General features: G+C 43.6%; 1 protein-coding gene across 2 annotated transcripts; it reads right to left on the minus strand.

Annotated features, from left to right (window-relative positions):
• Positions 1–4,656: 4,656 nt before the first annotated feature.
• Positions 4,657–10,114, minus strand: SMIM30 (small integral membrane protein 30). 2 transcript variants are annotated; one of them, XM_084810784.1, is made up of 3 exons: positions 10,043–10,114; positions 9,613–9,690; positions 4,657–6,137 (listed from the first exon to the last, which is right to left on the minus strand). In XM_084810784.1, the coding sequence occupies exon 3, from the start codon at positions 6,072–6,074 to the stop codon at positions 5,877–5,879; it is 198 nt and encodes a 65-aa protein (XP_084666910.1). In that variant the 5' UTR covers positions 6,075–6,137; positions 9,613–9,690; positions 10,043–10,114; the 3' UTR covers positions 4,657–5,876. The 2 variants fall into 2 exon arrangements, 1 of the variants encoding a protein (XP_084666910.1); XR_014784432.1 differs by having other exon boundaries at positions 4,795–6,137; positions 9,914–10,114.
• Positions 10,115–23,960: the final 13,846 nt, after the last annotated feature.

The following is a 23,960-nucleotide window of genomic DNA, read 5'->3' on the forward strand; positions in this document are numbered from 1 at the left end:
CTTAAGTGGAATGTTTTTGTAGGGGAAAGTATTCAATCAGGTGAGAACTTCTCCCACTTGCTGACTGAACTGGTACAGCCCAGACATAGGCTTACTATCCCCGTGAGAAATTCTCTATCTTTCTTTTACTGCTTCTCATCTTTCTCTTACATAGGCACCATTGCCATTCCACCACCAACAGAAAAAAATGGCAGCTGTGACCTTTGTTTGGGAGGTAAATCAGCTGTGTGTCACAAGCCAGCTGTTGGAGACAATGTAATAGAGCTCCTAGGTCATTAAGAGTTGTGTTGGGAAAAAATTTTTTTTTTAGCATGTGCAGTCACATCTGTTCACCTTAAACCAGGAGTGTTGAAACTCAGACCTGCAGGCCAAATCCAGCCCTCTGCCATTCCCCAGATGGCCACGCCCCTTTCCCCCCAACCACTGATTGGTGGTTTCCCAGTTTTTGTGAGGTTTTTTTTCCATTCTAAAATGTTGAAATGCTTCTCATAAGGCTTAGTGCCTGGTAGTAAGAGCTTTAAGCTAAAATATGCTGTACATTTTGGCATTTTTGGCACCACTACATTTACCTTTGGCCCTGCCCACTACTGGATAGCTTCTCTGAAATTGATTTGGCTCTCAGGCTGAAAGAGGTTCAACACCCATGCTTTAAAATACATCTCTCTGAAACCTTTTGGTCCAGGTCTGGACATATTGCAAATGAGCATTATGAGTGAATCATTGTAATTACTGGTTATAATACAGTAAGAGCACTCCATGTTCCATCAAGCTAGCTTCCATTTCCATAGAGCATCCAATGAATCATCTTTGAGATACCAAAATTAGAAGGCAAGTTACAAGGTAAGATTTTGGCCTTAGGGCTGACATGAGATAATGAGCTCTGAGTACATTTTGCGACAAAGATGTCAGGTATGCATTTTAGATACAAGTCAATATGAATGATGCTTTCTTTGCTCTAAGCAATGCTTGTCTTGACCAGTCACTTCTAGAGAAAACCATGACCACATTTCCATTGTTCAGATGGTCTGTCTGTACTTGATACTCATGTATGCCGGCTTGAGCATTTTGATTCTTCAGGTAGAAGAAGCTGCTATAGAGAACAAAAGGTGCTAATGCAACATCTGAGTGGGTGGCAAGACTGTAGCAGAGACTTAATCCATTGAATGACCAATACAAAGTAGTGCTCTATTACTAAGATGTTGAATCAAACCATACCTATACAGTGTTCAATAGAGGTTGCTAGGAAGGGTAGCAGAGGAGACCAGCAGTTATACAGTACAGTAAGTTGTTATATTCACAAAAAGGCAAAGACCTTTTGCTTCGCTCTACCTATACTTTTAGGATTTGAGATGCTAAGTTTCTGGTCGCTGGTCTGTTACACTGCTTAACTAATAGATTCCGTTTGTTTGCTACTAGGCAGAGGGCATGGGAATTCCCATTAATACTTATTTGAAGAATATGATCTTACATATTTAATCCCACACATTAAATGCATTTCTGGACTTTTCAGTAAGTGTTTAAACCAGTGGTCAGCACAGCAAGTATGCATTTTAAAGAGCTGCCTTTGTGAAAATGCAACATTATGTATTTTAAAATGCATTTACTTAAACTGGGATGGGGAAACCTTTTTTTGTCCGAGAATGCCATTTCAGGGAACCTTCCGCTTTAAAACTTCTGAAATAAAACATGAATATCTGGTCAAGAAACTTTCACATGGACTGTTTTTAATCTTAATGAAGTAATGATATCCTTACATTTATGTATGTTAACTGTATTTAAAGCCACTTACGTAGCTAACAGCTTGAGCCTGTACCCTTGGGCAGGGGTGGGCAGGAAGTAGATCTCCAGATGTTTTAGACTTCCACTCTCAGCAGCCCCCCCAGCATGGTCAGTGGTCAGGAATACTGGAAACTGAAGTTCAAAACATCTGGAGACTGACTTTCTGCCCACCTATTGACATGTAAAGGAGACAGTAACATCTCCTAAACAAGCTTGCTATTTACTTGGTATTGGATATCAAACTGCAAAAAACATTTCCTGGCCCACTATTGTCATAACACTTCTCCTGTGCTATTCTCTCAGGGACAAACTAGACAAGATGCGAAGTTTTGTGATCTGATCTCCTGGTCATCTTTTTTGAAGCTTAAAAGCAGCTGCGGTGCCCTTGAATTGAATCAGAGCTGTGTTGTGGGGGAAGGGAGGTTAGTCTTTTATTCCCAACAGTATTTAACTGGTTGAAATTGCTCCCCGCACCCTGCAAAAATCCTTGCTGCAGGACTGGGGGGAGAAGAGGAGGGGTACAATATAGGATCTGGAGGGAGAAAGGGTTACCCCACTTCTCCCTGGGCCACAGTCCCTAGTCTCAACATGCCCTCCCTCCAGGGGTGCTTCTAAGGGATGTGGCCCTCTAGATGTTTGGCCTACAACTCTCAGCATGCCTCATAACTGGCTGTGCTGGCTAGGAGTTGTAGGCTAAATTATCAGGAGAACCACAAGTTGCCCAACCCTGCCTTAAAATTTGGGAAAAAAATGTCAAGGAAAACCCCTCATGGGTCCCCATCTACAGCCGTCTCATAATTTGGCCCTCGACTTCCTGCATTTAATATTAAGCATTAATAGTGAACACAGCCAAATTGCCAACTGTACATTTATATAAATGTGTGAACTAAGGCCTTAGACGTGCAATTCAAGTGGTACTTAAAAGTAATACATTCACATTCTTTCTTTGGTTTTTGATCCTGTACATGAAGCTGTTTTGGTTTTGAATGAAAAAGGGGACAGCCTCTTGATTTCAGCAGCAGGGAGGCAATAAGAAGCGTTTAGACATGAGAAGCCAAGAGACTCCTAATAAATTTACAACCACCCATAGAATACACACTTGTTCAACCCACAAGAAAGAAGACATCTGCATTCTCCAATGAATCAACTTAGAACACTCCTGCAGCAGCAAATCTTTTATCTTGCCTCTTTTTGTTAATTTCATATGCACAATTACAGAGTGCATCTTCAGACTTAGTCACTAGCTGTGGCATGTGAAGCCTTAAATGGCCTGGGATGTTAGGGATATGAAAGATTTTATCCATTTTGGATCAAAGGCAAGATGTGGGAGTGGCAGAGCATGCAAAGCAAGGCCCACACTGGGAGGGAGGAGAGGAGTCAGGTCAGAAGTAGTAGGTGCCTTGTGTACACTTAAGTGTTTATCTCCCCGGGTCGTTCACATCAGCCAAGAACCTGAGCATACCGTCTGTGCAAAATGACAATGATGTACAGAGAGGGAGTCGAGGTGTCTACCCAGAACTCATACTGACAATGCTTTATTGAGCCACAGTGGGGCAAAACCACTGGTAGATAGAATTTCTTGAAAGCATTCCAGATGTAGAGTTGATTCTAAAGTTGAGACTCTTTGTTTAGGAACACTCCCTACACCAGGGGTGGGGAACCTCAGGTCCAGCGGCCAAATTTGGTCCTCTGGGGTCCTCCAGATGGCCACACTTTTCCCTAGCCCTGCTCCCTTTGCCCCCAACCACAGATCGCTTGGTGGCTTTCCAGCTTTCGTGGAGTCCCCCCCCCCATTCTAAAAGGTTGAAATGCCTCTTTGAAGGCTTAGTTGGTGGCAATAAGAGCTCTAAGCTAAATATATGCTGGTATGTTTTGCATTTGTAGCTCTTCCTCCTTTGCCTTCAGCTCCACCCACCACTGGAATACAGTCCCCAAGAGCTTCCCTGAAATGAAATTCAGCCCTCAGGCTGAAAGAGGGTCACTAACCCTACCCTACACCATGCCTCTTGGTGATGCTACAATCCCCCGCCCCCCGCCCTTGCCTTTCAACAATTTACTTAAAGAGCAAATCCAAAGGCACTTAAGAAAGTGTATTTTGGTAACTTTGAATCTAGAAAAATTAAAACAAATTGGCAAAACTCTGTGCCAGAAAGGGCTGGCCTTGATCAACGTTTCTACTCCATGTGCATCAGGCCTGTATGAGAGTTGTGGTCCAAAACATCTGGAAAGTGCCGCTGTTTCTAGACAAACTCATTGAGAGAGATCCCAGGGTTCAGGTACTGTCAGTCTGTTGCTCTACCTGCTGTTATTCATCCTGCTCCCTTATTCTGATATCGCTGTGGAGCTCATCTGGGTAGTGCTTGGCTTTGCAAAAGAAAGCTGTTTCATGCAATTTTACAGCAAACATACCCAGTTGCTCTTAGGACCAAGGACTGGAGGTAAAATAAGGCTAGGGATTTCTTAATGGTGGATCCACACCTTTGGAGGCCCGTCCCCAGGGAGATATGTATGGCCTCTTCACTGCTGGCATTTATTGAAAAAAAATGAAGACACAATTATTCCAGTCTGATTGGTACTTAACATTAGCTACTGTTGCTGCTGGTGTTTTAATTGTAATTTGTATATTCATGTTTTTGTAGTATTATAAGCTGCCTTGTGATGGCAGTTCACCTTGAAAGGCAGGCTAAAAATCTATTGAGGAAATAAATTAAGTGGTCCTTCCTCTAGAAAACATGGCTGACAAAAGCATATTGTATCATGCTGAAACTCTTCCATTCCAGCAGCTCAGAGAAATCATTGCACTTTAGGATCTGGCTAAGTGAGCATCTTCCAATATTCCTACATCTCCAAGATAAACTGTTTTATTCTTTTGTGGCATGACTTCTTTTTTTTTAGCATAGGTTTCAGCTGGGCTCTTGAATAAATTTAGGAAGACTTTCTCTCAAGATCTAGGATCTCAGACTCCGGAGAATTAAGCGCGCAAGCCAAGAGCATCTCAAGAGAGCTTAGATGCTACCATTTAAACTGTACAACTCATGGAGTTTATTGATTTAGTTACACTGGAAGACCAAAAACAATCATCAGGGTTGGGTTCTCGGTAACCCATCACCTCATTTAATACCTTTGAAATACTGAGAGTTCCACTGTTTTGTTAAAAAAAAAAAACCCTGCAAACAATACAAGTCAAGAGATACATATAGAAAATATTTGGTCATTTGAACATCTTCCCCGGAATCTCTTTTAACAACTGAGAGGCCTTAAGGCCCAATTAATGAGGAGCGCCCATGCAAGCTCTCTTGAAGTGAACCGGAAGCATGCAAGCCACGTTTTTTGCACTTACTATCCATTTCAACAAAGCGTGTGCAAGGCATGTTCCCAGGGGACTGCACCCATTAAATTGGTAGGGGACATGTGTCCCTCCCTAGCATCCCTCACCACTAGCTTTGCTAGGTAGGCCTGATGGGAGTGGTAGGCCAGCAACAACTGGAGGGTCACATGTTCCCCACCCCTATCTTAGACCACTTGCCAAATACTTAAAGGAATAACGGCCCACAACCATTCAAAATTAAATACAGCAAGAACGGCCCAAGGGGAACACATGACAAACCTAGGAGGGTACGCATCTGTTTGATCTTATTGCAAAACACTTTAACTTAATTTGGCGAAAATCAACAAGAAGCTAAGGAATGGAGCCCCTAAATTAACTAACTAGGAGGGTTTCTATATTTCCTAAGTGCAAATATAGTTAGAATTGTTTCTGTTCACCCACCTCAACCTGGACCACCCGTCCTCCCATCACCTCAAAAGATCCCCATTGCACTAAATTGATAGGATTTTTCCCCGTTTAATCAAAGCAAGTACTTTCCTTCTTAAGGCAACATCTTAATCACAAGAAATAGGGAAGAGTTATCTTCCTGTGAACGTGGGGTCACAGTTCTCCAAAATCTTTCCACCAGGTACAGCCCCTACTCTTGAACAGAGCACAGCAACAAGGATTTGACCAGTTGAACTCCAGGTTTGGGAACATCCAGAAACTCACATCTAAACCATAATACCATCAAACAAGGCAGCTATGCTTGACCTGGAATCTTTTAAAGTCACAGCTCTCCGTTTCGTTTTCTTGCATATAGGCCCAGGCAGGCACAGAATCCAATGCAACTGAGCACCGCACCCAGCAAGAGGGCCAATGCATCCCCTGTATCCAAAGCTTCCACGACAGGCAGCCCCATCAGCAGTGAGAGAAGCACCAAGAAGAGCTGGGAAGCATTCCTCGTAGCAGCTGCGCTCCCACTCATTGCTGATCAGATGATCCTGAATGACAGGCTAAATATGGAGAAGAACTGGTACTTCAAGTGTCTCTAAAACATACAAAAAACAGGAAAGTAAAGACTTTGATAAATCTCACAGTAGATGCATCTGGAATACTATTAAACACTAGGTACCCCACACTCCTCTTATACTGCATGCACCAGTGTAATCCCCAAGCCTTCTTGGACTATTAGTGAGCACCTGCCTGGGACCGACAGGAACATCCCAAGGCATTAGAAAGAGACAACTGGGACCTTCAACAAAATGTTGCAGGATGGAATGCTCCTCTTTACTGTTCCAGCCAGCCAGCTCCCCCACAGGATTCCAATCCCCCTCCCACCCAATTTTCTAGGGTTTTCCCCCTCCATGGCCACCAAGCATACTCAGGCCTCATTCAACTGTTTTCCGAAGTTCCTCTCCAGGGTTTTTTTCACACCAGATTTTTTTGTACTCCTGCAAACCTTGAGGCCCTACCAAGCATGCCAATACTTTTCTCTTGTGTGTGGGTGGTGCCGTTTTGGTTACATAAACATTGGCACTCCCACCTGAACATCAGAAATAGAGGGAATGATTTAGTTAGAGAATGCAGTGAATGCAGTCTGAGAGGAAAGGAGAACACAGCTGGAGACTTTTCATTTGTTTATTATCTTGGGATTTATAGTTATTGTTAGCATGTTATAGAAATTATTGCTAAGAGAACATCTGTTTAATGAGACAACTTTTCAGTTTATCAGCCTGAGAACAAGCCATGTGTCTGCAAACTCTTGCCCCTCCTGTGCCTGGCTTTGGCAATGATATTATGGTTTGTTTAAACTACCGACTCCTGTACATCCAAACTGGGAAACAATGGCTTAATACCTACTTACTCACCAGGATATGAAATCAGTATCAGGTTTAAACCAGTTTCCCAGTTTGGATGTACAGGAAACTATGGTTTAAACAAGCCATAATATCCATGCCAAAGCTGGGTGCATGAGGGGAGGAGTGGCAAAAAGGGAGCACAGGCACATGGGCAAAGATCATAACTTCTGAATGAGGTCGATGAGTTTGAAATGAAATTTCTAACATAAACCTGGTCTGAACCAGGACATGACAGTAGTTCAAACAATTTTTCCCACTGAAATGAGGGGGAGCCATACAAAATGGTAAGAAACCATTTGTTTCAGTGGCTGGCTGGGGGATGCTAGGAATTGTAGGACTTATTTCTGTCTAAACATACGCAAGATTGCCCCCTAAACTGTTTATATCATAGGAAGAGTTCAGCAAATTCATAAGCTGCCCTAAAGATAGTAAAATCTCCTCCTTCATATGCTTTGAAGGAACGCTTGCTAGACATCTCTCACAATACTTTTAGCAGAGGACATCCTGCCCCAAGAAAAGACAGCCTCTTCCTATTTTAAATGCTGATTCTCACATTATGGGAACTGCATGGAGCCTCCACACCTTTCTGAAGAAAACAGCACTATTACAGTGACTCTTCACGCACTCACGGAGCCACCTTGTGGAACAGCAGACAAGCTTCCAATCACTTCCCACATGGGAGCCATAATGCATGTCCTGGCCCCATGACTCTATGGATTCTTTTGTCCATGGATGGGGAGAAGGTAGGCTGGGATCTACTGGTAGGTCACCAGATGATTAGCAGTAAATTGGCAAGAGTTTCAGACTCCCAATTGTTTAATAAACAGTAGCAATTTTTTTCTTTCTTTCTTCTTTCAAATTAAACTGTTAGAATCCTTGATCTGTAGTAACTCAGATGTAAATCTGTACTTATATATGAAACTCATCCAAGTATAACTCATGGAGGGCAGCAGATAATTAGCTCTGGTCCTTGGCCCAACATTTTGCATCTGATTCCGCCCCTCCCCCATCACTGGTTCTGGTTGGTGGATCTCGGTTCTAGTAAAAAACCAGATTAGATGCCATCAGCCTGAAGTCTACCCATGCCTGTTTTAACTCATGTAAAGCAGTTACCTCCTTTTCCTTTGTATGGTGTACATGAAAATAACTGGATGCACTTTAGTTCATAATATTACGATGTACAGATGCCAAGACTTCCCTTTGCAAGTGCTACAGACTTCTTAACTGATCAATTTCTGATCATACCTTTTGTCACAAATGTTATTGCTACTGCCGATACATACTGTGTACATGTATATAAAGATAATCTGAAACACATTTTTTAAAAAGAACTGCCAGCAAAACAGCTCATTTATTAACAATATTTACTTTTTAAGCAAAGCAAATTAAACTCCATCCTTTTACTTTGCAAGATCCACTTGCTCTGCTCAAACACATTCACATGTATAAATATGTATGAGCACACACTCAGTATGGACAGTTCAAAGCTTCCAACAAATGATATTTGGGCCAGGTTAACTTCACAGATTACATTGAATGAAATAAGCTATATTATCAGGGGTCTATTTTTATGGGGCAATGAAATATAGGAAGATACAGTCCAGTAAAACAGGGGCATTCTTCTCTCTTCCACCCCCTTGTAAAAGAAAGGCAGGACTTGTATCATCAAGGCCAAATTTAAAAAGTAAAGTATATCTGAAGGCTATGTTGCATGAGATAAAGAATATGTGCTATGCTATACAAGAATATGGGGAAAACCCTTTAAAATAAAGGCATCTATCACACCGCTGTGTGTGCATTATCAGATATTACCATGGGCAGGGGCGTTTTTCTTGTAACAAAGCACACACTAACTGTTAAGCTTTCTGAGAGGACTCCACCTATTAGAAGAGAAAGCATTTTGCTTAACATAAGAGACAAATCAACAAGGAGTCCAGAAATACCTTAAGGACTAAGAGTGTAAACCATAGGATTGCACCCTCGCAAGACAGAAGGCTCCAAACTCAGAGCCTTTCATGTACCCAATGCCATGCAGGGCTGAAGTGATCTCCACCTCCCCATCCTTCGATTATTGAGTTTTTCACTAGATGGGCTTTTTCACATGTCCAGCAATGATCCTTCAGAGGGGGAGAGGAGGAGGCTGGAAGAGGCTCGTATCCTGGACTCTCCTGTCTCCTCCCTTCCCACCAGATCACCCCCTTTCCGAGGTCACGTTTCCAACCTAGGAGGCCATTGGGCGCGGGGGTGGGGGGTGGGACGACGACGACAGATCTCTGACCCCTTTCTGAGGTCATAGCACTGTCTCAGATGGGGGAATCCCCACTAACTTGTGGCCCCTCTGCCAAGGTCTAGGGGCCATAGGATTGCTCCCTCTGGGAGCAATCTTATACATGAATAGACAGAAAAAGCCCTACAACTCCTAACATTCCTGAGCCAGCATGGATTCCTGGAGAATGCTGGGACCCGTAGGCCTTTTTCAGTCTAAACATGCATAAGATTGTGCCCTAACGCATTTATTACGGAGTTGCTTAAGTTGTTACAGGACTTGGTTGTTTTCACAACCAGACCAACAACGCTACTCCTCCATAAAAGCCAAACGACACCTTTAGATTAAAACAGTACAGTCCCACAAACCTCCATCTTCTAACTTTACCAGGATCTTACCTGTGGGAGTCTGTAGCTGGGGTATTTCCTTGCTTAGTGCTGCGGTCTTAGAAACCATGCAGTCATCCAGGACACCTACTAAAGGAAGGAGAGGGGAAACGAAGCTTGTACCGGACAAATTAAATCCTTGCTAGGTCAATCTAATGCCAGGCTGAGACGACCAGGCAGATGCATGGAAGGGGGCGCCGTGAAAAAAGCAGCGCTGGCCACGTGCTTAGAGTCTCGGGCAGCAGAGCAGCGGCCCTGACACACGACACGCCAAGCAGAAGACTGACTCCCCTGGAAACAACGCGGCTCAGACCTATCAGCGTTTACTCTAACGGGAGAAGGGGCACTTTGAATCGTAAGCTGGTTCTACGCGGCTTCCTGCGAGCGAATCCTTCCGTCGCTGCTAGCCTTCGTCCGTGGCCAGGCAGCGAGCGAGCATTACCTTCCTGGCAGCGGCCATTACCAGCAGACCAGGGAAGAGCACGTGACCTCCTGGTTTGTCCTCCCCGGAATCGCTGGTGCCCTCGACTCCCGCCATGCATTGCGCGGCTTCCCTGTTAACCCTTGGCGCGGCTGCTCACGCGGGCCCTCCTTAGGGCTTCACTAGCGATTACTGACACGTGCACTCAGCGATGCGGTCCGGTGAAACCCAGGCGCTGCCGCTGCCCCTTCTCCGCACGTTGGCAGCTGTAACTTGCGTGGTTTTAGAACAAAGAGGAGGTTACATGACCGGCGGGAGGGGGGATTTTCGCTGCTTTAACAGTTCTGTAATTCTCTTGTTGTTCAGTCGTTCGGTCGTGTCCGACTCTTCGTGACCCCATGGACCATAGCACGCCAGGCCTCCCTGTCCTGCGCTCTCTCCCGGAGCGTGCTCAAGTTCATATTCATTGCATCGGTGATGCTATCTAGCCATCTCATCCTCTGCCGTCCCCTTCTCCTTTTGCCTTCAGTCTTTCCCAGCATCTGGGTCTTTTCCAGGGAGTTTTCTCTTCGCATTAGGTGGCCAAAATATTTGAGCTTCAGCTTCAGTATCTGTCCTTCCAATGAGCAGTCAGGGTTGATTTCCTTTAGGATGGACTGATTTGACCTCCTTGCAGTCCAGGGGACTCGTAAGAGTCTTCTCCAGCACCACAGTTCGAAAGCATAAATTCTTCGGCGCTCAGCCTTCCTTATAGTCCAGCTCTCACAGCCATACGTTGCTACTGGGAAAACCATAGCTTTGATTAGACGGATCTTTGTCGGCAAGGTGATGTCTCTGCTTCTTACTATGCCGTCTAGGTTTGCCATAGCTTTCCTCCCCAGGAGCAAGCGTCTTTTAATTTCATGGCTACAGTCATCGTCTGCGGTGATCTTGGAGCCCAAGAAAGTAAAATCTGTCACTGCTTCCATTTCTTCCCCTTCTATATGCCAGGAAGTGATGGGGCCAGATGCCATGATCTTAGTTTTCTTAATGTTAAGTATCAAACCAGCTTTTGCACTCTCCTCTTTCACCCTCAACAAGAGGCTCTTGAGATCCTCTTCTCTTTCTGCCATTAGGGTGGTATCGTCTGCATATCGGAGGTTGTTGATAATTCTCCCAGCAATCTTAATTCCAACCTCTGATTCATCCAACCCGGCATTTCTCATGATGTACTCTGCATATAAGTTAAATAAGCAGGGGGACAATATGCAGCCTTGTCGTACTCCTTTCCCAATTTTGAACCACTCGGTTGTTCCATCTCTGGTTCTTACTGTTGCTTCTTGACCCTCGTACAGGTTTCTCAGAAGACAGGTAAGGTGGTCTGGTACTCCCATCACTTTAAGAATTTGCCACAGTTTGTTGTGATCCACACAATCAAAGGCTTTAGCATAGTCAATGAAGCAGAAATAGACGTTTTTCTGGAATTCTCTTGCTTTCTCCATGATGCAGCGAATGTTGGCGATTTGATCTCTAGTTCCTCTGCCTCTTCGAAACCCAGCTTGTACTTCTGGTAGTTCTCGGTTCGCATACTGCTGAAGCCTAGCTTGTAGGATTTTGAGCATCACCTTGCTGGCATGTGAAATGAGCGCAATTGTGCGGTAGTTTGAACACTCTTTGGCGTTGCCCTTCTTTGGAATTGGAATGTAAACTGACCTTTTCCAGTCTTGTGGCCATTGTTGAGTGTTCCAAATTTGTTGGCATATTGAATGCAGCACTTTAACAGCATCATCTTTTAGGATTTTAAATAGCTCAGCTGGAATACTGTCATCTCCACTAGCTTTGATGTTAGTAATGCTTCCTAAGGCCCACTTGACTTCACTCTCGATGATGGCCGGCTCAAGTTCAGTGACCACACTATCATGGCTATCAGGGACATTAAGATCTTTCCTGTATAGTTCTTCTGTGTATTCTTTCCACCTCTTCTTAATCTCTCTGCATCTGTTAGGTCCCTGCCTTCTTTGTCCTTTATCATGCCCATCTTTGCACAAAACGTTCCCTTGAGATCTCCGATTTTCTTGAAGAGATCTCTAGTCTTTCCCATTCTGTTGTTTTCCTTGATTTCTTTGCATTGTTCATTTAAGAAGGCCTTCTTGTCTCTCCTTGCTATTCTCTGGAACTCTGCATTCAGTTGGATATATCTTCCCCTTTCTCCCTTGCTTTTCGCTTCCCTTCTTTCCTCAGCTACTTGTAAAGCCTCATCAGACAGCCACTTGGCTTTCTTGCATTTCTTTTTCTTTGGGATGGATTTCGTTGCTGCCTCCTGAACAGTGTTACAGACCTCCGTCCATAGTTCCTCAGGCACTCTGTCTATCAGGTCTAATCCCTTAAATCTATTCCTCAACTCCACTGTATATTCATAAGGGATATGATTTAGGTCATACCTGAACGGTTTACTGGTTTTCCCTACGTTCTTCAATTTAAGCTGAACTTTTGCAGCAAGAAGCTCATGATCTGAGCCACAGTCAGCTCCAGGTCTTGTTTTGACTGACTGTATAGAGCTTCTCCATCTTTGGCTGCAAAGGACATAATCAATCTGATTTCGATATTGACCATCTGGTGATGTCCATGTGTAGAGTCGCCTCCTGTGCTGTTGGAAAAGAGTGTTTGCTATGATCAGCGTGTTCTCTTGGCAAAACTCTATTAGCTTTTGTCCTGCTTCATTTTGTATACCACGAAGGCCATGCCTGCCTGTTATGCCAGTGATTTCTTGACTTCCTACTTTAGCATTCCAATCCCCTATGATGAAGAGGACATCTTTTTTGGGTGTTAGTTCTGGAAGGTGTTGTAGGTCTTCATAGAACCGATCAACCTCAGCTTCTTCAGCATCAGTGGTTGGGGCATAGACTTGAATTACTGTGATGTTGAATGGTTTGCCTTGGATTCGTACTGAGATCATTCTATCATTTTTAAGATTGTACCGCAGTACTGCTTTTCCCACCCTTTTGTTGACTATGAGTGCTACTCTATTTCTTCTGAGGGATTCTTGCCCACAATAATAGATATGATGGTCACCTGAATTAAATTCGCCCATGCCTGTCCATTTTAGTTCACTGATTCCCAAGATGTCGATGTTCAATCTTGCCATCTCATGTTTGACCACCTCCAGCTTACCTTGATTCATTGATCTGACATTCCAGGTTCCTAAACAATATTGTTCTTTACAGCATCGGATTTTCTTTTCACCACCACACACATCCACAGCTGAGTGTCCTTTCGGCTTTGGCCCAGCCTCTTCACTCTTTCTGGCGCTACTTGGAAATACCCTCTGCTCTTCCACAGTAGTATATTGGACACCTTCCGACCTGAGGGGCTCATCTTCCGGCGTCATCTCTTTTAGCCTTGTGATACGTTCCATGGGATTTTCTTGGCAAGAATAATGGAGTGGGTTGCCAATTCCTTCTCCAGTGGACCACATTTTGTCAGAACTCTCTGCCATGACCTGTCCGTCTTGGGTGGCCCTGCACGGCATAGCTTATGGCTTCACTGAGTTACGCAAGCCCCTTTGCCACAACAAGGCAGTGATCCATGAAGGGGAAGAGAAGGGTTAGGTTCTTACAAATTCACCAGTGCATCAAAAGAATGCATGGAAACTGTAAGCTAAAGCACTGGCTTTAACTCTGTGCCATGTAGGCAATAAACATATTCTACAGTCTCATATATTTTGCTCACATTCAACTTATTTCCATAATATTCACCCAGTAGATCATGAACATGTGCATTTGAACTAGTCTTCTGTTTTGTTTACCTGTGTTGTTTGACATTTGTGGGTTGTCATGGCCTTTTGGTTAAACAGGAAATATACTACTACTACTACTATTACTGTGATAATATCTTAACAAAAGGGGCTAGTCCTCTTGAAAGAATGTTCAAATTGTGCTCCATAAATGGATTAAAGTCTGACTGCTTCATATCAACCCATCTTTCTGTTTAGTCAAGATCCAAAGGTGTTTTTTTTTTTTTTTTTTACTGTTCTTCTGGTCCATCACTTATTTTTTTAATTTATTTTTAAGTGCATCATCAGTAAATACACCCAGGTCTGTCAGGGTTTACACCTGGCATCACATGGCAGTGAATATCTTCAGAATGCTTGGTTTTATCCATGCAGTCAAACACTCCTCTTGCAACCCTATCCTTGGATTTGAAGAACATCTTTAACCATAAGAAATCTTCTTACAAAATGGACTGCTGGTCCAAACTTGTGCAGAGCCATGAAAGGTGTTATACAGAGCCCATGCAAACTGCCTTGATGTGATCTTTCCATAACTAGAGCTAGCAGCTGAATAGCGAGGGCATGAACTTGGGAGACAGAGGACAACCCTGTCAAGCACCACAGACTGCCATTCACTGAAACAGTTGTTTAGGGGGCTGAGTATAATGCCCCAATTAAACTATTTCATTTATTCATGATACTAACCATCATGAGGCTGTGAATGTGATCACAAGCCAGCTCACAACATATAGGCTGTCTTGCCAAACTTGCAAACATCTGAGGTGATTAATCTTACTTTGCCCCTTTCTCTTCAAACAGAACTGCAAGCTGTGTTTCTCTGGCTTGATGACTCATGGAGACGTCTAGAGAGTCATATTATGTCAAACTGCTTTGATCTATATAAACTTAATTATGATGCCTCAAAAGAGGTGATCACAAAAGATCTTTCAGATGGGGCAAGTGATAGTTTCTTTTGGCCAGCTGGAATGGCCATACTGTATATGAATATGTGAAGTTGGATTTTGTACTCACAGTGGCAAAAAACCAGCTGCCTATGAAAGCCTACAAATAGGATGTGAGTGCAATAGCTCCCTTATGTCCACAGCAACTGGTATAGGGACTCATGCTAGATCTGATATTGGAAATAATATATAGCCATCATTGGCCTTTAATGCCCAATGGTCCCTGCATGTAGGTATAAGGGAGGCCCAATACTAGATCTTGAGTTGCTGGCATGTGACACCTATAAAACTCTACCAAATGTATCAACGTTCTGTCCCCAGGTGTTGGAAGGATTATGGACAACTTGGTCCCTATTTTCATTTATAACGAGAATGAAGACAATCCTTTTCAGGCAATCCCTTTTGGAAGGAGATTGTTAAAATATGGAGCAAGATTATGGGTTGTCATACTGACCTTGATTCTGCTTTGTGGCTGTTCCGTGATGTTGGATCCAGGACAAGTTAGTTGTGTTCAGGTCTTATTGAAATCAATGTGAAAAGTTAGTCATGACTAGGGATGGGTGAGAATTTGGGTTGACTGGGTTTTTTAAAAATAAGAATTTGCCAAAAGATGGAAATTACATCATAAACAGGGTGAAAAGAACTTGAGATTTTTATTATTTTTTTTTAAATGATGTGGGAGAAAGTAAAACTGAAAGAGTTGTCCATCCAGGCAGAGGGCTTTGAGTTTTAAAAGTCTGGGTTTGAATCCCTGGGTATTCAGCCATGCTTGTGGTGCTGAATTAGGATTGTCACTTTTTTTTTTCCTGACAGGGCTCTCATCTTTAACAGCTACATGGTAAGCAGGTACAACATTGTCCTCTCCATTCTGGGAATAGCTGTGCCTATTGAATCAGACCAGTTCAGGTGGGTGAGAATTTTGTTTGGTTCAGCTTTTGGTGAGAACTTACGAAAATGTGCAAAATGTCTTCATAAACGGGATGGAAAGAATGTGAGACTTTAAAAACTGGAAAGCAGGAGAAAGCAAAACTAACCGATTCATCCATCCCTAGTCATGATGACTAACATAAGTCTTGTTGATTTCAGTGGATCCAACCCATTGTTCTGGTACCCAAACTCCAATCTATAAGCAAAGGAAAGTCTTAGCTGCTTCATCTGTAACTATAAAAGAAATCTCCAGCCAAGCCCATAGATAGATCCTAGGCAGCTGACAACAACTACCATGGCTTTAAAATAATAAGAATAAGAGCGGTTCTTATTACTCAAAAGGTTGACATTTCAAATGACACTGGCTAGGTGGACAAATATGAAGAATGACATTCTAGTAGAATGGTATCTGCTAAGAACTTATTTGGAAAACCCCATTCGCTCTTATTTACCTTGTGATAGTGCAAGCATGTATTGATTGATGTTTGAAGGATAATTGCAATAAGAATTGTTGTATAAACATCTGCACTTACTTATAAGGAATGTTTTTCTCTTTCTTTTTTGTTTCTTTTCTCTATGTCCTGAAGTTGATATTGTGACTGGATTGGATCCAGATTTAAGCTGGTTCAACTGCACTTGCAGAGGTGGACTTCCTCACCCCTTCCTTCCCATGGCAGCCCCTCCAACCCCCTGAAAATGCTACACAGAGAGTCTGAATGGGGAGAGCTGGTCAGGGGTAGAGCAGAGGTCCCTTCCCCTCATGGAAGGCAGATCCTGGATCCAACTTCTATATAGTACTCTACTGTATGACCTAGTTGGCACATAATAACAACCCAGAGTATGGGTTGAGTATGGATTGCTAGTCCTGGGTTGTCATTACGTGCAGACCTAGAATTATGGCTTGACTATGGGTTGTTAATCACAAACAACCCAGGAAGAGAACCCATGGTTTGTTGTTGGGTTGTGAACTCTGGGTTGTTTTAACTCTGGGTTGGAATTATGTGCAAACCCAGAACTGTGGGTTGTTCATGGCTTGTTTTGCCAGGCTACTGTGGCGGCGGGCAAAAGTGGTTAACGCCCCCAGCCACTGTACATGCAAACAGTACAGCGCTGCAAAGGCATTTGGAATACAAGTGGGTGAAGGAGGAGGGAATCAAACAACCCAGGAATTGAGAAAACAACCTGTGCTTTGCATGATTGTCTAGAAGACAAATCATGGGTAAACTCTGGGCAAGGTAACAACCCATACTCTGGGTTGCTGTTATATGTGATTGTGGATTAAAAAAGAAAAGAAAAAGCACAGTGAGATATGTGGTTGTTTTTTCACGAAAGCACAGTTGCAAATCCGGTTTATTTCAGATCTGGTTTCCTCACCAGAGTGATGGACAAACTGAATGGTTAATTTCCATAACCATTTTCTTCAAGTGCTTCCATCACGATTACATTTGGAAACATTTTGCAGCAGGATTTAATATTTTTTTTAGAGGTTGTGGCTTCTGATTTTTGTGGAAAGTAGCCTCATCATGCACCGTAAGTAGCCTCATCCAACCGTAGGCCATATGAACACACAGAAGCAAGTTTCCATAGCCAACCTGGATGGGGAAACATGCAAGCAAATGAGTTGTGCTTCCCTCCCCAGCTATGCATGCATTTTCATATAAAATCAGCTTTTTATTATGCCAATCAGCTACTTAGAAAGGATGTGGGGGCCTCAGTGATTTGATAGGAAAGAAGAAGAAGGAGAAGAGAGAGAGATTGAGAGAGAGAGAGAAAGAAAGAAAGAAAAAGAACGAAAGAAAGAAAGAAAGAAAGAAAGGTATGTACATGCAAATGAATTCTGGAAAACATTATTAAATAGTTAACAGAAAAGTATTAATTACTAGTAGCTGGAAGATAAGCAAATACCTGCCTATGCAGTGCAAGACGAATTTCATGGGCAGTAGCCACAGGGAGACCACTGCTCCTTCCTCACCTCCAAAAGATTTCCTGCTCCTATATGCTGCAATGTTTCCTTTACTGAGCAGAACCCTTTTTTTCCTTCTCCTCCCTTGAAAATATTTATTCATTGCATTTATATTCCACCTTTCTCTAGGGCATATATGGAGTCCTTCCATTTTTCCATGCTGGTGAGGCTGGTGGGAGCAGAAGTCCCGAAACAGAAGAGAAAAAAAGTTCTCAGATGCCTGAAAAAAAAATTCTGCTCAGAATTTCCTTCTTGAAATAGCATTTCAAGATAGAAGAAACATTAGAAGGATTCTTTTCGATACACCTGAAGAAAGATAAGCAGCCCCTGAGGAAGGAAATTTCTGGTGAGCAGAATTTTTTTTTTTTCCAGGCACCTGAGAACTTTTTCTCTCTCCTGTTTTGGGACACATAAGTGCCTTCCCCTCCTGCTGTTTCTGAGAGCTGAAATCCACAATCTGGAGGGCAGCAGTTTGGGGAAAGGAGTGTAACCTAATGACCTGATTGTGTATAGGTGCACGATGCAGGCAGACTACACATGTATTCCCATGGCCTTGCATAAAATGACAGGTGTTATCTGAAGATTTTTTTTTTAAAATAAAAGTATGATTATTTTTAGGTTGTATGTATTGTTGCAGATCTCCTCTTCTGTTACAGACTTAGGGGCTTCTATTAGCCTGGGAAGGGATGCTCCCATTGGAGTCCTAGAGCTTCTTCCTCATTGGCATAGATTAGAATATGGCCCAATGCTGAGGGGAAAGCTTGACTGGTGAATAATCCTATCTGAGAGGCTGGGTGCACCCATCTCAGCCTCTGGCCTTCTCAGCTTTTAGATCCAGGGAATCTCAGTGGGAGAATAAGGACTCAATTCTGTGCATATTTAGACAGAAAAAAGGCCCTACAACTTCCAGCATGCACTAATTAGCCATACTGGCTGGGGCATGCTGGGAGTTGTAGGACTTCTTTTCTGTCTAAACATGTATAGGATTGTTTCCTAACTCTCCTAAACTGCTGAACAGAGTTTCTGGGCCTGGATTTTGTCTCTGGATCACCCTTCAAGGCAGCAGGTCCTTGATAAAGGTTCCTAAGGCCATGGGATGGGGCAGAGCAGATGGAATTCCTCAGCCTGCTAGGCCAACAGTTTCTCTCCCATGCAACTGATATTATAATAAAGCATTGTGAACTCTGGGATTAAGTTCTGCTGAAAGCCTTTATGAAATTTAGTGGGGCTGGCGGGGGGGGGGGGGAGTCCACTCATCAGTACCTTTTGAGGAAGGATGGGCTATAAATAAATAAATACCTGAGTGCTTACTTTTTAAAGTTTTTTTTAATAATGTCCTCCATCAGTCAGTTCTCTGCCTAGTAGTTCCGTATGCATTAGTTCTAGAATTGCTAAGGGATTCTTAGAGCATTTTTGCACCAGCCTAAAATCCTGCATTTAAAACGGGGCTTTCTGCTTCCATTTTAAATGCAGGATCACAACTGACTCCCTTTACACATGCTTCCTTTCCCTCCTCCCCTTCCCCTTCCTTCTCCCTATAGCTGATTATCTTTCATTGATCTCGTTCCTCTTCTTGTCGCTTTAACTTTTTTCACAGAGGAAACAGAAGGAGAACACAAGGGGGTAATTTGATAGCTCATTATCTGCGATCTATTTAAAAATGGAACAAAGGGCATTTAGTGCAGCAGGGTCACGGCGTCACGTAAAGAGCCTGCAAACTTCTGTGAAGGAGCAATCTCAATCGCAGGATAAAAGCCCGGTGTGAAGGAGCCCTTAGACATATATGGACTTAGACATATATGTTCTACTCTTACTTAAGACATATATGTTCTAAGACCAGCTTGTTTGATTAATAGAGATGTTTATAAAATGTCCTCTGATTTAGATTGGGAGAATGTGCATCAAAATGGCAAATGCGGTTCAATGTAAGTAGGGGTGCACGAAAGTCCCTTACCTGTCCTCGAAGCTTTTCGCGGTGGGGGGGAGGTGCTTCGCTGCTCCCCCCGCGAAGTTCAGGCCGGGGGGGGGAGGCTTCCCGCCTCGCCCGGCCGAAATTCAGGCTGGGGAGGAGGCGCCTCGCCTCGCCTGGCCGTGAACTAAAAAGTAAAAAAAACCACAAAAAACGCCCCCGTGATAGGCTACGTGACGATTAACGTAGCCTATCACGGCTAGATCTGCAAAGTCAGCCGTGATAGGCTACGTAAATCGTCACATAGCCTATCACGGGTGACTTAAAAAAAAAAAAAAAAAGCGCGTATGCAAATGGCGGCCCCCATAGGGAGCCGCCATTCGCGTTCCTTATTTGGTCGCTGTAGTCTACGTAAATCTTTAGCGTTGCCCTTATTTTCGCCGTAGTCTACGTAAAGATTTACGTAGACTACAGCGACCAAATAAGGAACGGGAATGGCGGCTCCCTATGGGGGCCGCCATTATCCGTACGCGCTTTTTTTTTTTTTTAAGTCACCCGTGATAGGCTACGTGACGATTTACGTAGCCTATCATGGCTGACTTTGCAAATCTAGCCGTGATAGGCTACGTTAATCGTCACGTAGCCTATCACGGGGGCGTTTTTTTTTTTCTTTTATTGGAATGGCGGCGGCGGCAGCCGGTCGAAAGGCCGGCTGCCGCTCCCGCCCTGGACGAAGACCCGCCGAACCGCCGGCCGGACCCGCCGCTGGGAGGGACATTCGGCAAAGGTAAGTCCCGTCCGGGGGGGGGGTGCGGGGGGTGGGGGGGGTGCGGAGAATTTCTCCCCGAAACTTGTTCGGGGGGCCGAACACGTTGGCGCTCGGCCCCCCGAAGTTTCGGGGAGAAATTCTCCGCCAACCCTAAATGTAAGCAAGTATAAAGTGATGCATGTTGGGGCAAAAAAATCCCAGCGTCAAGTATAAGCTAATCTGACATAGCAGCGAGTGACCAAGAAAGAGATCTTGGGGTTGTGGTGGACAGCTCAATGAAAATGTTGATCCAGTGTGCAGCTTCTGTGAAAAATTCCATGTTAGGCATAATTAGGAAAGGAACTGAAAATAAAACTGAGAAGATCATACTGTCCTTTTTACAAAGCTATGGTACGACCACACTTGGAATACAGGGTACAGTTTTGGTCACTGCCCCTAAAAAAGAGTTGGAAAAAGTGCAGAAAAGGGCAACTAAAATGATCAAGGGGATGGAGCAACTGCCTTATGAGGAAAGGTTACAAGGTCTGGGAGTGTTTGGCTTAGAAAAAAGCATGGAAGGGGAGACATGGTAGAGGTGTGCAAAATTATGCATGGTGTTGAGGAAGTGGATAGGGAGACATTTTTTCCTCTTTTCTCATAATACTAGAACCCAGGGTCATCCCGTGAAGCTGATTGGTGGAAGATTCAGGACAGACAGAAGTACTTCCTTACAGAGTGCATAGTTAAACTGTGGAATTCACTACCACAAGATGTAGTGATGGTCACCAGTTTGGATGCCGTTAAAAGGAGATTAGATAACTTCAGGGAGGATAAAGCTATCAGTGGCTGCTAATCCTGAAGGCTATATGCTACCTCCAGTATCAGAGGAAGTATGACTGGCAGCATGCCAGTTGATGGGCAACACAAACTGGAAGTGTGCTTATGTCCAACTTGCGGGTTTCCCACAGGCAGCTGGTTGGCCGCTGTGAACTGAATGATGGACTGGATGGACCCTCGGTCTGATCCTGCATCGCTCTTCTTATGTTCTTATTTCTTAACAAAATGCGCCATTTTGAACCGTTGCTAAGCCTGTATTGCCCAGCTGATAGCAGGCTTGGCCTACTGCCACATTCATAACATATACTCTGCTTATATAGACGTTTTGAGCTTTATTAATTTCCAGACAATAATGTTTATTTCTGGTTGCAAGAAATCTAGTGTCAACCTTTAGACACAGTACACTTATGCCTACCTTCTAGATATTTAATATCCTGTTGGAAGCTTACATTGGTTGACTCACTCTCTTATAATAAGTGAGGTGGCACCTATAAATCACCCTCAAGCAACACATTTAAAGGTGTCCCAGATTGTGCTGAGTGTTGTATCAGGAGTGTTATTTTCTGTTATTAAAAAATTGAGGGAGGTTTTTGTAAAATTGCTCCTGCAATGAATGAAGGATACAGGCTACCATTACAGGTGATGGTGTCATCCCATATCACATTTGTGCTTTCTATGTATTCCAAAATTTTAAAGCACGCTGATCATTGAGATCATTTTTATAATGGGCCCGATATATTTGCCCACCTTTTGTAAGTCTAAACTATTTTATTGCTCAGTGTTCTGTGTCGGTTTTAAAGATACTTTGGTTTTTTATCCCTGGAATATACATTACTTTTTAAAAAGATATACTCAGCTCAACACTTTATAACACCTCACAACACTTTATGTGTATTATAGCAGCACTGTGGGTGAGATCCAACGCTGGTCATCCGCTAGCAGAATGGAAACTACTCGTGGAACGGATTTCTCCTCCCCCTGCAACTTTCTGCGTGCCCCCAGATCCACTCCGGAGAGTTGTGGGATTCTCTGGAGCAGTTTTGAGGTGCATGTGGGGGGCTGCAGGGGGAAAGAGAGGATGAGGAAGTTCCATTGTGTGACTGGAAGTCCACTCACACAACATTGGATCCAACCCTGTACTTTGCATTTAAACACACCCTACCTAGTGAATTGTTTTCCTAACTGACATAATAAATTTGTTGACTTATTGGATGTTTCACCCTGTATTTCTGAGCTATTCTTCAATAATAGAGCAGATTATAATGTCTTTTGATATCAGAATTACCATTCCTTGTTTGTGAACTGCTCAGAGAGCCTTGGGTACTGGGTGGTATAGAAATGTAATAAATCAATAAATAAAGGAATGGTCAACCATTTGTTTTTGCTCATTGACAGATAGAACTAACTCTCTCTCTCTCTCTCTTTAAGAAGCAAAATGTATTGCAGAATGAACTCTCAAGAGCTAGTCTTTGGTGCAAGATTTAGATATGCCAAGTTCTGCACCTAGGAAAAAGAAACCAAATGCACAGTTACAAGATGGGGGATACGTGGCTCAACAACACTACAAGCGAAAAGATCTTGGAATTGTTGTTGATCACAAGCTGAATATGAGCCAACAATGTGATGTGGCTGCAAAAAAGGCAAATGCTATTTTGGGCTGCATTAATAGAAGCATAGCTTCCAAATCCCGGGAAGTACTAGTTCCCCTCTACTCAGCACTGGTTAGGCCTCATCTGGAGTACTGTGTCCAGTTCTGGGCACCACACTTTAAGAAGGATGCAAACAAACTGGAGAGGCTTCAGAGGAGGGCAACGAAGATGATCAGGGGATTGGAAACAAAGCCCTATGAGGAGAGACTGAAAGAACTGGGCATGTTTAGCCTTGAGAAGAGAAGACTGAGGGGAGATATGATAGCACTCTTCAAGTACTTGAAAGGTTGTCACAGAGAAGAAGGCCAGGATCTCTTCTTGATCCTCCCAAAGTGCAGGACATGGAATAATGGGCTCAAGTTACAGGAAGCCAGATTCCGGCTGAACATCAGGAAAAACTTCCTGACTGTTAGAGCAATACGACAATGGAACCAATTACCTAGGGAGGTGGCGGGCTCTCCCACACTGGAGGCGTTCAAGACGAGACTGGACAGCCATCTGTCAGGGATGCTCTGACTTGGATTCCTGCATTGAGCAGGGGGCTGGACTCGATGGCCTTGTAGGCCCCTTCCAACCCTACTATTCTATGATTCTGTGATATCTCTTGTCACAGCTAAATACCCACCCCCGTTTCTTCGGAAAGTAAGTAAATGGAAATGTATCTTCTTGAAAGGACTTGTTTTAACAAATCTCTCTCTCTCTCTCCCCTGCCCCCACCGCTCCTTTGCAGTTTATATGCTGTTGGGTAATGGTCAGTTTGGATATATGAGCCAGGCATGGTTTCAGCAGCACTGGGCAGTAACAGCCCGCCGGGAGGGCCCACTGATATTGACTTGCCCTGGGCCCCTGTGCTGGGGGCTCACCATTGTAAAAACTGGAACACACCTATATAGGAGGCGTGGTGGGGAATTTAAAATGATGGTTTATCGTTTCCCACTGTTACTGCCGTTACACCTCACAACACTTTATGTGCACTACAGCAACACTGTAAATTGGTTCCAACACTGTCCAGAGGAGGAGGATCAAGAGCGGCCTGGAGACTACATGCTATGGTTGAAAGGGTTGGATATGTTTAGCTTGGAGAAGAGATGATTAAGAGATTATATGATAGCCATCTTCAAATATTTGAGGGGCTGACTATTGCATAGATGATTGAGCAAATTTCTTCTGTTGTTTCAGAGCAGCTCTCCCCAACC

The sequence above is a fragment of the Heloderma suspectum genome, chromosome 7 (genome assembly GCF_057233095.1).
Source record: "Heloderma suspectum isolate Gila_16-S chromosome 7, 16-S_ref, whole genome shotgun sequence".
NCBI classification, from domain to species: domain Eukaryota; kingdom Metazoa; phylum Chordata; class Lepidosauria; order Squamata; family Helodermatidae; genus Heloderma; species Heloderma suspectum.